The 13,457-nt window shown below is 39.9% G+C and overlaps 1 protein-coding gene across 3 annotated transcripts in view; it reads right to left on the bottom strand.

Moving 5' to 3' along the window:
* Nucleotides 1-2,514: 2,514 nt before the first annotated feature.
* Nucleotides 2,515-13,457, bottom strand: part of JAM2 (junctional adhesion molecule 2) — a 46,439-nt gene continuing 35,496 nt past the window's right edge. For all 3 annotated transcript variants that reach the window (XM_014253640.2, XM_088052059.1, XM_088052058.1), the window contains 7 exons: nt 12,586-12,738; nt 9,667-9,872; nt 7,409-7,511; nt 5,942-6,049; nt 4,941-4,956; nt 4,164-4,197; nt 2,515-3,242 (listed from right to left, as the gene is read on the bottom strand). In XM_014253640.2, coding sequence (XP_014109115.1) covers nt 3,210-3,242; nt 4,164-4,197; nt 4,941-4,956; nt 5,942-6,049; nt 7,409-7,511; nt 9,667-9,872; nt 12,586-12,738 — 653 coding nt within the window. In that variant the 3' untranslated portion in view covers nt 2,515-3,209. The remainder of the gene's footprint in view (nt 3,243-4,163; nt 4,198-4,940; nt 4,957-5,941; nt 6,050-7,408; nt 7,512-9,666; nt 9,873-12,585; nt 12,739-13,457) is intronic.

The following is a 13,457-nucleotide window of genomic DNA, read 5'->3' as shown; positions in this document are numbered from 1 at the left end:
ATTAACTCCCAGCTAAGACTAGAAAAGTATCAGCTGCTTATTCCATAACATGTCATGCCAGATCCTACACTTCCCAATACACCACCACCTTTCCTCTCTTATAGATGCACACACATATACCATTTCCTTAATCTGTAGACAATCTCTGTGGAAGTCTACTGAATTTATTTAGTCCATGACTTTTGGCTTATGACAGTCAGGACTGTCATAAAGCTTTTCAGGGCAGGAAAGGGTGTCTGGTGTTGGATTGTTGCGTGTTGAAGTCAGTTCTGATTCCATCACTGCTCTGCTTGTCTGGTTATATTAAAGTTCATTCTTAATGTGGCTGTGGAAGGGGAGTTGGGTTCGTATCCTCAAAGCTGGAAGGGTGGAGGCAGGCACCATGAGGTATCCAGTGCAATGATTGGCATGCAGCTGGCGTGGAAGTGCTAATACCCAGCACTACACAGCAACTGACATCACACAACTCACTGGCTATTCAATCAAATCCACTCAATGCACAAACCAGACTCGCCCATCCTCCCATCTTAACAAGTGTGCCCAGGTCCTTGAGCAGAAACAATCCCACTGATGAGTTTGCCTGTGCCCAAGGCAGGAATATCCCAGTTTGTCTTCCGCAGCACATTTTCCATGTGCACTTCAGGAACTTTATTCCCTTCTACAGTACAAGTTTTGATTGGGCAGGGCCAGCCACGTGGCAGATCTAGGGCAGACTCCCAGGTAGCCTTTGCCAATATGCATACCAATGTTTGAACGTCCCCCTACCCATTACTCTCAGTGTAGTCTTAACAGTCTGTTGGATCATTTGGTTTTCTCAGCTGGTTCATGGCACAGTATACCAACAAATGCCACGTTCTTTGGCCCAAGTGTCTGTGAGTGTTTTCAAAGTATTTCTAGTTTAATCTGTTCAAAGGCTTGGTGTTGCTCAGGGCTTCATGTGAAATCATTCTTCTGAGTCACCTAATAAAGAGGGCTTACAGTGAGACTAGTTTGGAATATGCATTTTCAAAAAACCCACAACATCTAAGAGCTTACTTTTTGAAGAAATGGATTAGAATTTCTTTCCATAGGATCAGGAGTAAATTCAGCCCTTCCACTCTGCCTGGGAAACCATCCACTGGAGATGGGAGTAGCGGCTTTCCTGGAAGAACCCCCATTTGGGATTGTTTTCCTTACAATTCATATCCCGTGTCTATAGGGTCAAGGTAGGTCTTCCATCCCAATTATTCATGCCCTCTCTGTGATCTCTTAGCTAAATCCACAGGGTATCCCATGGTATGTACCTTCCATATCCTTCCTCTTGAGCCAATGTTTACTGTCATTAGCATGGGTCTGTAGAGGTGGGAAATAGAGCATACCCTCTTTGAACTGCTTAATCTCCTGGGACATTTTATCTGATAGTTTATCCACGGATGAGATGAGAGGAAGAGGGGTTGTCTTCAAATTCCTAGAGATGGCAAGCCACTGCATCCACAGATGGTGGTGTGATGTCTTTCCAGATTAACGTTGCTAGTGGGTTGGTGTGTAGTCTTGATACAACTCTACAAACTTGCACCACGTGGTTCATGTGCTGAGGAATTGGTCTGGATCTGTGGGAAACCTTGTATTGTCCAGGTCAAAATTAGTAATCTCTAGCACAGCTAATTCCCTCAAGTATTGGATAACTTTCCATGCTTGACAGGAGTCACTTCCAGAGTCTAAGGACTTGTGTCTCTTGTGGAATCACCTTGTCAATGCCTGCTTTCCTAGAAAGCGATTCCTACCCTCTAATTCCAGCCTGTTAGCCCAATTATCCCAGCATCAGAGCAGCCAGGTGATAGTATGCTCATCAGGACAACAGCTGAAATATTTATGTATATCCTGCAGCTCACTCAGGAATAAGGATTGAGTGGTTGCCTCCTGTGGCCTGTCACTGAAGTTTGTGTATGCACAGTATGTGTTGGTGGGTTTTCAGTAGCCACAGATTGTTTCTTAACCCTAAAGAAGGTCTGAACCATATGCAACAACATACTGATAGTTACCAAAAGGACCAGGTTGGTTTCAAGGGTAGTCACAAGATATGCAAGGTGTTTAAAATTCTAGAATGCTACTGTAATCATCCTGGAGGGGAAGAAAGGTGTTTTTCCCATGGATTGGCTCTCTGAGGGTAAAAGGCAGTAGATGTAACTGTGGATAGTTTCCACCAGATGGCTCCCAAAGGACAGCAGGGACACAGGCAGGCTCATGACCAGCCATTCTATCATATCACAAGCCAGTACAACACTGAACAACACAGTGATACCTTTAGCCCATGCCCAGGGCAAATGAATCAATATGGTAACCAGCAACTGTTAACCAATACAATGAAGGCTTATAACAAACTTGTTTTAACATGCTCTAGCCAGATCTGCTTTTATCTCAACCTTTTGAGTCACATGTTTGGTGCCAAAAAGGACTGCCAGAAGCTCAGCCCCATGTGGCTGCTTGCTCACTATCCCCAGTGGGAGAACTAGAAAAAAAAGTAAAACCAATGGGTTGAGAGAACAGCAATTTAATAATTGAAACAAAGCAAAATAAGATACTAATAATACTAATGATAATAACAACAATACAATAATATTAATTGTAGTGAAAAGGAGAGAGAGGAGTAAAGCCTAAGACAAGTGATGCACAACAGTTTCTCACCACCCACTGACCGATGTCCAGCCTGTCTCACAGCAGCAGTTAGGTCCTCCTGACCAACTTCCCCAATTTAAATACTGGGCATGATGTTCTGGTGTGGAGGTGGTCACCAAGCACCACGTCTGTTTGAGTTCCAGAAGTGTTTGTACAACATTCTCAGGCACAGGGTATGATTCTTGGGGTGTTCTGTGCAGGGCCAGGAGTTGGACTTCATGATCCTGATGGGTCCCTTCCAGTTCAGTTTATTCTATGATTCTGTGATTCTGTGCATATCCCTTTGGACAGCTCAGAGCATTGTCCCAGCTGTGCTCTGTCCCTGCTTCTTTTGCACCTCCTCACTGGAAGACCATGGACATCTGAGGACTCCTTGACTTGGAGTAAGCACTACTCAGCAGCAACTAAAAACATCAATGTGTTATCAACTTTATTCTCATATTAAATTCAAAACACAGCTACTATGAAGAAAATTATCCCAGCTGAAACCAGGACACTGATACTTTTTTTATAACAAGTAGTCATTTGATGTCCCTCACAGAGGCTGAAATCTTCTAAATAACAAAGGACTTGGTATGCTTGAAATCCTAAATGAAACAAACAAGGTTACATAAATAATAGTTCAAAGATTTTAAGCCGGTTAATATTTATTGAACGTTTCAGAAAAAACTAAGGCATTGAGCTTGACAAGAAATGTGTCTGACACACTGTTATTAAATGTTTATTCTTTTCTGGGATGGGAGGTCTACAAAATGCACTCTACATAGAAGTAGTAACCTATTCATAAATACAGCATCTGATTTTTAAATGCATTAGAAATGATAAACAAATACCATAGCTCTTCAAAGCTTTATCCTTCTCACTCAGAGCAAACAGACAGTTGGTCTCAGGAAGTTTCTTATATACATACTAAGTCAAGGAATAAGCTTATACAATTTAGTATGTTTTGTTTTGATTAAGGAAATGGGTGGTGTTCAGGGATCTTTTAAGGTTATATCAGTATTCCTCATGCTTCTTAAAACTCCTAATGTCCTTAAACTGTAGATAGTGATATTAAGTCACTCCTAGATGAAGTTTTACTTAGAACTCTATTCCTTTTGCACCAATCTGAAAAGCTGGAACGATGTACATGTAGTTAAAGCCCTTGAGCCCACTCAAGGAAGTGGGGGTGGATGTAGTAAATTCAGCTTCCATATTTAGTCAAGTCTTTTGACCCACATTATTCTTAGAAGAGTTAGGACCCCATCTTTCATTTGCTGTCTTGGACTGTGTCTCAGTTAATCAATATGTACAAGAAGATGCAAAGTATGGAGCAAGGTGCTGTAGTTGTGTGGCACTTGAGAATATGCAATAGAAAGCTTTAAATGCAGAGATAAAGTATCTCCAGGTACTGGTGCCAGGTATGGCATAGCAGGTGTGAGGAGTTTGTGTACATGTGCAAAGACATTACAGATCTAAGGAAGATATCTAAAGCTTTTAAAACACACTAGTGCACACGAAAGACTTGCCTTTTCACTTGTAGATTGATAGTTCGTCTTCTTTCTGTTAACAGAGCAAGAAATGAATGCAGGTTAAATAGTGACTTTTCCGGTGCTGGGTTTACCCCTTTGGGAGCCTTATATATGAATGCATTTTTCCAGATTTCCAGCAATCCTCAGGGCTTTTTCCCTGTCTCTTAGAAAAAACTTACCATAACAAATCCATTGAATGCTTTTAGATAGCAGTCATTATCTCATAAACTACTGCCAAACCTTGTCTTTTCACGTCTTCCAGCTATACTTTTTGTCTAGCTCATGGCCACAACTAAAATAGCTTGAGGAATTCTGACTTACTACTAAGAAATTTGAGTGAAATAAACACATACCAGAGGAATAGACCAGACACTATCAGAAAGTTTCTACCAGTTATGTTTTTACAAAACACTTCCTGAAATAACCTGTAGATGTGGATATGAGAGCAGTTCAATTTGGTTCTCACTGTCTTTTGTCTAGTTTGAAGAGGAAACACAAAAAAGCCTATAGCTCGGTTAGGGGTGTAAGCTACTATGTGAAAAGACACATCTCTGTATTTACTACAGTAATGTAACGATTTACTTTCTGACTAGCACACTGGTTTCTAATAAGGAAACCAGCTAGTGTATAGGATCAGGTTTATCTCAGTGTCAAGAAAGCTATTGCACAAGAATCGTGTTAGAAAGGCTGTAAAAATCATTACAGTTACTGAATCACCTGAAACATAAATGAGGTTTACAGTGATTTATATACTACTTGCATCAAGATACTTACTGGGAAGAGCTTTCCTCTGAAAAAGAAAGAAAAAAGGAAAATAATTAGCACAAGAACAGTTCCCTTAGCTGATTTAAAGTTCTTTGAAATAGTTATTCCTAGAATATTCAGCTCTTCAGTTTCTAGAAGGAGTTTCTGAACCAAATGTCTCTTTTTGGTGTAGTGAGTTTAGGCAGAAGAAAGATTAGGTTGCTTTCAAAGGTAAATGAAGCTCCAAGTGAATTCTAACAAGCAGGTCTGTAGCCTCTGGTTCTTTCAGGCAGCTGACCTTTTCAGACCCCAATATTTGCCATCCATTGTTGCTGTGCTCAACCCTACAGGTACCAATGTAAAGGCTACAGAGAGGGTTGCTCGGTTTCAAGCTTTTTAGAGCAATCCCAAAAAACAAACTTTATCCATGACCCAGAGGAAGAAGACAGTTAATCTAGTTTCCCTTTCATCAGAACTTAGCTGTAGACTAACTACAGGGGCAGTAGACTAAAATTGGTTTATTTTTATGTTGCCTTTCTTAGGCATTCCTTATCAAAACTAGGGTGGAGAGGTTCCAGGAACCAGGGTCTAGCTTGTTGCTTTCCCTAGGTTGTTGTTTAGTGGCCTTAAGAAACTGCACAAACATCTCCATGTCATTTTCAAAGTACCTTTTGCAGTAGATGTTGGCAGAATAAAAATGTCTGCACAAAATGTTGCTGTTTTAATGTTCTCCAGCTTTAGTACCATGGAGTTAGAACCTTCATGGAAAGGAGCACATGTCATCAGAACCATAAAATTATGGAATGGTTTGGCTAGGAAGGGACCTTAAAGATCATCTAGTTCCAGCTCCCTGCCATAAGCAGGGACACCTTCCACTGGATCAGGTTGCTCAGGACTCCCTCCAATCAGTCCTTGAACACGTCCAGGGATGGGGCATCTACAGCTTCTCTAGGCAAGGGAGAGTGTCATGGAAACTCTGCTAAATAAAGACATTTTTTAACACAAGGAAGGAGTGATTTTATTCTACTTACTTGCAAAGTAGCCCTTTTTTTGGGCATAGAATACTCCAAGACCACATAGTACCATCACCAGAGCCACAAATACTACAGCCACAATGATACCGCTTACATTAAGGTCATCTGTAATTATAAAGCAGAGGTCCAATGTTCTAAATTGTAACAATATCCACTGACTGGATTTTTACCTAATTACCACAGGCATTTTTTGTGTCTACAGATGGTCTTTGGCCTAAGATACATATAATAATTTGTAACACTTAGATGTTTTTAAGCAGTAAAAAAGCAGTAATGTGCCACAGCCACTTTAACAGAAGTTCTTGGTACACATTATCTTTTAGTTTGAGTCAAAAAGTAAGGAAATAATAAGAAGGACCAAGGGATACATATTCCCCATCATACACACTCCCCAGATAAGTATTACCCAAGTCATATGTCTCTGAGGAAAAATATCTTAAAATCTTTGTAAGAGTTAAAGCAAGTTTCTTCATATAGTTAATTTGCTTTACACAACTGAAATAGCTGATAGCAATTGGGTTCCACTTCTAAAGAACTCTTCAAATCAGTTATTTGAAATGCAATGATTTTTTAATTTTTAAATAGCAAGGCTTTTAAAATACAACACAATAAAGCTGAGTTGCCTGAAGTTAAGCTCTGCACCAGCCTACTGAAACATCTGGCCATTTTTATTTTGAAGGTGATGGCTTGAATTCAAGCATGACAAAGACCACACCCATATCCTGATATAATCACTTAGAGCTTCAGACTGTCATCCATTTCAGGAAAACCAAAATTATCAACAAGCAGAAACATTTTCATTGGTTTTTGTTATGTTTCCAATTACTTATTTGGATTCTAACTCAGGCATATACATAATACTGAGATTCTATCTCAGTAGCTTGGGGAACATTTGCTCATAATCCACCAGGAATGCATTGAAACCCATGACACAGTGATTTTCAGCTAAGTCCCATGAAAGCACCATGTGGAACTTTGCAATTCCATGTACTGCTTTATGGAAGATTTGGACAGGATCTTCTCTGCAGTAGTTATTAGGATTTGTTACCATTTGCTTTCCTATGATATCTGCAAGAACCAGTTGTATATTTTGCAAAAATCTTCATGCATTTTGGGTTATTACAGACTGTTACATTAAGATTTCCCACAAATGAATCCCAAAAGGGAGGCTTTACATAAAGAAAACACCCCAGTTAACTGGCACACTCTTCTGTAAGCCTTCCACAAAAGCTTTTGGAAATATTAACAGTCTTATATAGGCTGATGCTTTTCTGTGAAGTTCAGCGTTTAGCAATCTAAAAGCTAGCTACTGTGATAAGGAACTTAGTATTTCTCCTCCCTGCAAATGCCACAACTAAATAAAAAGATTTAATTCAATCTGGTCTTAGCTTCTTAGTTGCACCATGCAATTACATAAATCCTACTGCAAGACTGTTTTCCACTACTGTTTTCTTTAACACATACCAACTTGCATTCTCTTCACTGAGCATTTCTGAGATAATCCAATCCCATTGGAGGCTTCACAGAAATACTCTCCAGTATCATTCTTTGTAACTGTATTAAACAGCTGTTAAGAAAGAGTCAAAAAACATTATCAGAACAGGGAAAAAAAATAATTCCTGTTGGATAGAAATGCTGGCATGTCAATGTGTGTATTTGTTTGTTTTAAATAAATAAAACCTAAAAAACCCCTGAAGGCAAGTAAGAAATTTAGGTCCATTTCAACCTTGTAACAGCTCCTTAGTCACATTCCTTGGTCCTTCTACTTGTTGCCTAAGAGATTCCTTTAGATGGACATTTAACTAAGTGGAGTGTAGCTACAAGAAAATTAATTTTCAGTGGATCAGAACTTTCCAATAATATCCACTTTTTAAGATATGCTCTAATTTCAGGATACCTGAAATCAAACAGTTTGTTCATTTTATCAAAACAACAACCCCATTAATTGATCCTTCAAAAAACTTGACACATATTACTTAGGATGCATTATCAGCTGAAATGTTTTGGAAGTAAAGAGTTGTTTGGGTTATTCTCAACCCTCCAAAAATACATTTTATGTCTTCCAACAGAGAAATGCTAAAACACACTACTTATCAAATACTACTACTGTAAAAATGAAAATGAGGAAGTGAGACTGTAGCAGGACATCTCCCTCCACCACAGAAGAGCTTAGCTCTTGCTTTTTAGCTGGTGCAATAATTCAGGGCATCTTGCTCTCACATGAGCTTCACGTGATCCTTGATGAAGTAATTAAATTAGGACAGCTTGTTGTGCAGTGAATTATTTCATCATCATGGGATTGATGCTTTCAGCTGACAGTAAACATCTTCCTGGAAGCAGATGTGGGAAGACAAGCTGGAAATTCTGACTGACACACACTTCACTTTACAAATTATAAAAGCTATAGCATATTTTCACAAAGCAGAAATCTTCTGCACATTTCCTGAAGATGTGTGGGGTCTTCTCCCCACAGTCAGGATGCACTTTGTGGTTACTCTCCTAGGGGCTGAGTGAAAGGACTCTGTGTATGCTATTGGCAATTTGGTGGTAAATTACATTGACTCCTAATCTATACTATTTCTTTGCTAGCTATGATATAGGTACTTTAATGTCATGCACTGTTTTATGTAATTTATTAGTAGTTCTTTTATTTTATACTGTATAATAAGTATCTGTTTAAGGTCTCTTGTCTGTTACCTTTTGCCAATTCAATAAGTAACTCATTTTATAATAGACTTGCAACTACTGCAAGCCAGAGTGATTTAGGTGCAGGTCACCTAAGTAGAGCTGCTGCCAAAAATCTAAGGCAGGGCTTGTCTAAATCTCACACTTGATCCATAACAAAGAGATGGATAGAGACTGACCTCATGTCAATTCCAGTGTTTCTATTTTTTTAATCACTAGACTTGTTTACTGTTTCTTTTTAATATATGCCATACTTTGATATTTTTAGAAGGGATTAGTAAGTTTGAGTAGTCCACCTGATTCTGTGATGTGCTGAAGGATCCTCAGAACATCTGAATGCTTAGTCATACTCAGTTTCTAAGTTTGATTTTGCATGAGTAGAGTCTGTAGAACAACTCTTTACTTCTTAAAAATCTCAGCACCCTAAGCAGCATCAAGTTCTTTTGAAGGACCAGCTAATGAGGGAAGCAAGAGAGAGACAGCTAGTTCTGAAGGAAAAGAAACCCAACACCACAACCCACAAAACAAACTACAACTAGAATGAAGAACTAAACTCACAGTCCCAACTCATTCCCACTGACTTCACAGATCCTGGATGGGAACTTGTAAATGGCACTGGATTGCAGAGATTCTGCACTGCCCTGAGTGCTGCACTCCCCCTGAAGTGTATGAAGCTACTATTCCAAATTGTAAGGTTCTGTCAAATATAGCTCTGTTGCTGTACTGAACCTCATTCTCACCTGGCCCTAGTTTACCAACTGACAAGATAAAATTTGTCACATATTTCTAGATTCTCAGTTATCACTACTGCAGCCTTGCACCTCACCCAATTTGCGTGTATCACTATGTCTATGGCTTGTCACTGGTTTGAGACGGAAACTACCTTCTACATTTCTCAGCACATATTTCAGCATGACACTGTCCTCCAACAAAGACCTTGTGAGCTTTTGGATTTAGACCCCTGTGCATCATTGTACTGTACAGTAAATTTGGTCTCCTTGATAGCTGTCTATGACAGAGTTGGTAATTACACTTACCAGAGTGCCAGACTTTTTATTCATGGTGTAAGTTATGTTTGCTTCTCTAGCACTGCCTGTTCCTGTCTTCTCCAGCAAGGCAACACCATTCTTGTACCACTGGTACTCAGATGGAGGGGAGCCCTCAGTTTCCTTACAGGTCATCTGCACGACCGTTCCTGTCATTGCGGAGCTGGGTACCTCACACACTGGAGTAGTCGGAGCAACTGGACAGTGAAATTGCACTTGTTACATATGTGCTTATACTGTCCACATGTGTCAGAGACTGAAATAGTTCATGCCTCAAAGTTTTGCCTTTTATAACAATAACTATATAAAGAAGCTACAACCAAAGAAGCCTCCCTAAAGATACCTGACTGAGACTTTGGACTGAAAGTCAAACTGCTGAGATCAGATAAAGGGAAAACGCATTCTTCAATCACCTGAAACAAACAAGTAAACAAGGAAAATAATGTGAGCCAAACCCAGAAGCTGTGCTAAGAATCATCTCTGGCTTGCTTTGGGGTGGGGGAGGCTGTAGCCCACAGACATGTTTGCTGCGAGCAGGTTTGCACAGATTTTCCTCCCAGCCGAGGCGCGGGGATGAAGGTTCAGTGTGTTTTAACTTCTGCTCAGGGGCAGTGCATCCATCCTCCCTTACACAAACTGGCTATGGAATCCCCAGCCTTGGGAAGGCCACATCCATGGGACATTCATGTGAGAGGCAGCTGAGGGGATGCCTTAATTCATCAAAGAACCACCCAAATGCTCCCCAGAGTCATTGCTGAAACCTTGCACCAGAAAACTGCATGTGCTGCAAAACACCCAGAGTCTGTTGTAAGAGACAATGGAAAACTCCCCTTTCCCCCAAGGGAGGTGCCTGGATTTTCCTACCTAGCCTGAGTGTATATTAACCAATCAGATTCTATGCTTTTGGGGGGGACCTTCACCACCAAGAAGACCAGCTGGAGAGGATCAATGAAACATCATTTGAATCCACACAGTGGTGGTATTTTCCTTATTCTGTCCCCCTGTTAATCTCTTTCTGTCCCCCCCATCTATTTCCTATTTCTCTTTTCTCTCTCTATTTCTCTATTTCCCCTCTCTCTCTCTCTCTCTCTCTCTCCTATTCACAATTAAATAAACCCCATACTATTGTCACTGGCATATGTCTCGTTTGCACCTTAATTCAGGCAGAGGCATTTCTAAGAACTTTAGTAATGGGATCAACAACAGCCTGGCAGTAATTGTGAGGAGGTGAGTACTTGTGCACGTTTGATAACTACCACATCAATGAAATGAGGTGCAGGAGAAGGGCCAGAAGGTACAATCCTGCTACTGAGAGCACAGTAAAATTTATGAGTTGCTAAAAATGGAAGAGGTGCTTACTGCCAGCCTCCCCCCACCATATGCTCTGTCATCCTGTCTCAAATCTGTGTACTTCCATTCAACCCCAGAGAGTTTGTTTCACATAATTTCTTGTATGGAGCCTCTTGTTCACAGACAGAGATGGAATAACTCAGAATCCGTAGTTCAGCAATTGCCCCCTTCCCTGCTCTAGGATTTTAAAACTAGTGAGGAAGTGAGGAAGACCAAAAAGAGTTTTTGTATAAAAAGGAGTAAATTTTTGAGAAGTGATTGTCAGAAAGATTAACCGAGACACTGGCAGTCATCATAGGCACTTTGTAAACCCCAGTCTGAGGACCAAAACCAATTGGTTACTGCATTCCAGTTTAAATTAAAAATGAACATTCCCTCACACAGATGCAGGAGAACTGTTTGTTCCTTCTCCTATGAAGATAAATGTCTCTTTTCTTTTTTGATTTTTAATATGTGAACAGAAAAGAAACTTTTTTATTTTTCGGTACTTAACATTATATAGAAGAAAAATAATGGTGAAGAGGCATCCATGGAACATTAAAAGAACAACTGACACCTTAACTAGTATTGATAGTTTTTTCTTGGTTGATTTAAAAATAAAAAGCAGAAATAAAGAAAACCAATAGTAATAGTAATTCACATTAACTTTCAACAAGGTTTGTAAGCAACACAACATGCCCCATCCTGCTCTTTCTCCCTTGGCCTCCAAGATTTCAACTTTAAAATAAGAAGCCACATTTAAAACAGGAAAGCTATTGAGAAAGTAGAAGAAAGAAAGAGTAAGTGGAGTTACCTCATTGTTGGTGCTAATCAGAAGTTCATGCATTTATCATCCTTTATGAAGAACTTAGAGACTTTACATATAATTTTTAAAGACAAATTATTATTATTTTTAATAGGACAAATATAGAATCTACAAATACAAGTATTTTCTTTTGTGTCTGCACAGGTAAAAAAGGAAAACTATTGGCCTCTACCACTCATCCAGTGGGACAAATACCAAACCCAGTGTGAGAACAATGTGCTCAGTATTCACTTTTCCATCCATTCCCTAACTGGGAAAGAAAACAAAGACCCACAAAGAACAACTGCTCCCCAGCAGGTACCACCATCTCTCCTGTAAATAAAGTCCACCGATTGCCAGATCTCTGGCTGTCATTGCACAAAAACTCTCTCCTTCCAAAACCAGGAGGACACTGTAGCATATTAGAACGAACTTCTGCTTATGAATATTTAATAAGTGTTGACAGATGCTGACTTTCTAGTGCCAAACACCATGATCATCTTATCCAGATTCTCAGTCACTGAGCAATTTCAGTTCTGAGAACTGAAACTTACTTTGATATAATAAAACCCCAGTTATGACCCTTTCTAATGCAAGTGTGACCTTTGCTAAGCTGTTTTACCCATTGCAGAATGTTCATGTGCAGGTGTGTTTATAAACCTAGCCCAAAGAAGACCCAAAAACCCAGAAGCCACACACTATGACAACCCTACCTTCAACATCCCAACACCCCATCATCCAGTTCCTTTAAAAAGCCTAAGTAATAAAGTTTGTACCCAATACTGTGAGAGTAATAGTAGCCTCTCCCAGACGTTGCCCCTCTTCGCTCTTGGCACTGATTTCACAGCGGTAGGTCCCAGAATCCCTTCTAGTCACATTCCTAATTCGGATTCCTGTATTCAGCATCTCTGCTCGGCCCCGAAGATCACCTTTAGGGAGAACAGACAGACAGGTTTCTGCTATTTGCTTATAGAATCATAGAATCACAGAACAGTTTGGATTGGAAGAGACCTTAAAGATCATCTTGTCCCACCCCCACTGCCATGGGCAAAGACACTTTCTGCTAGACCAGGTTGTTCCAAGCCCCATCCTGGTCTTGAACACTTCCAGGGATGGGGCAGCCACAGTTTCTCTGGGCAACCTGTGCCAGTGCCTCATTACCCTCACAGGGAAGAATTTCCTTTATATATTTCCTCTGTATATCTAACCTAAATTTCCCCTCTTTCAGTCCGAAGCAAATATCTATGGCTCACTGGCTTGTTCTGAAATCCTGTACTATTTCTTGATATTTTATGTCATATTGTACATGAAACTATTTGTTCAGTGTTAGTCACCTATCAGCAAAGAGCAATATATAATCCCCTTCTCAAGACACTATGAACCTTCCATTTAGTCAAAAAAAACCACCCTCAATGCAAAAAACCTCCATCTGCCATACATTACACAGGTGGAAGATGGAATGCATTTTTCTGCAGGTGTTTCAATAAAATATGTATAGCAGTAGTGACTGAAAGACATCCCTTTCCACTAGAGACCAGGCAATCGCTAACTTAATTACCTTAAAGAAAAAGTTGTGAGACCACAGCAGAGTATTTGACATTTTGACCTGGCAAGAAAAACTTGATGGATTTAGCAAAGATATTGCCAT

This window comes from Pseudopodoces humilis, chromosome 2, assembly GCF_049639895.1.
Source record: "Pseudopodoces humilis isolate 2021_Gansu_Grassland_sample_001 chromosome 2, ASM4963989v1, whole genome shotgun sequence".
Taxonomy (NCBI): Eukaryota; Metazoa; Chordata; class Aves; order Passeriformes; family Paridae; genus Pseudopodoces; species Pseudopodoces humilis.
Note: the sequence above shows the minus strand (reverse complement) of the source record. Positions and strands in the feature narration are given on the sequence as shown.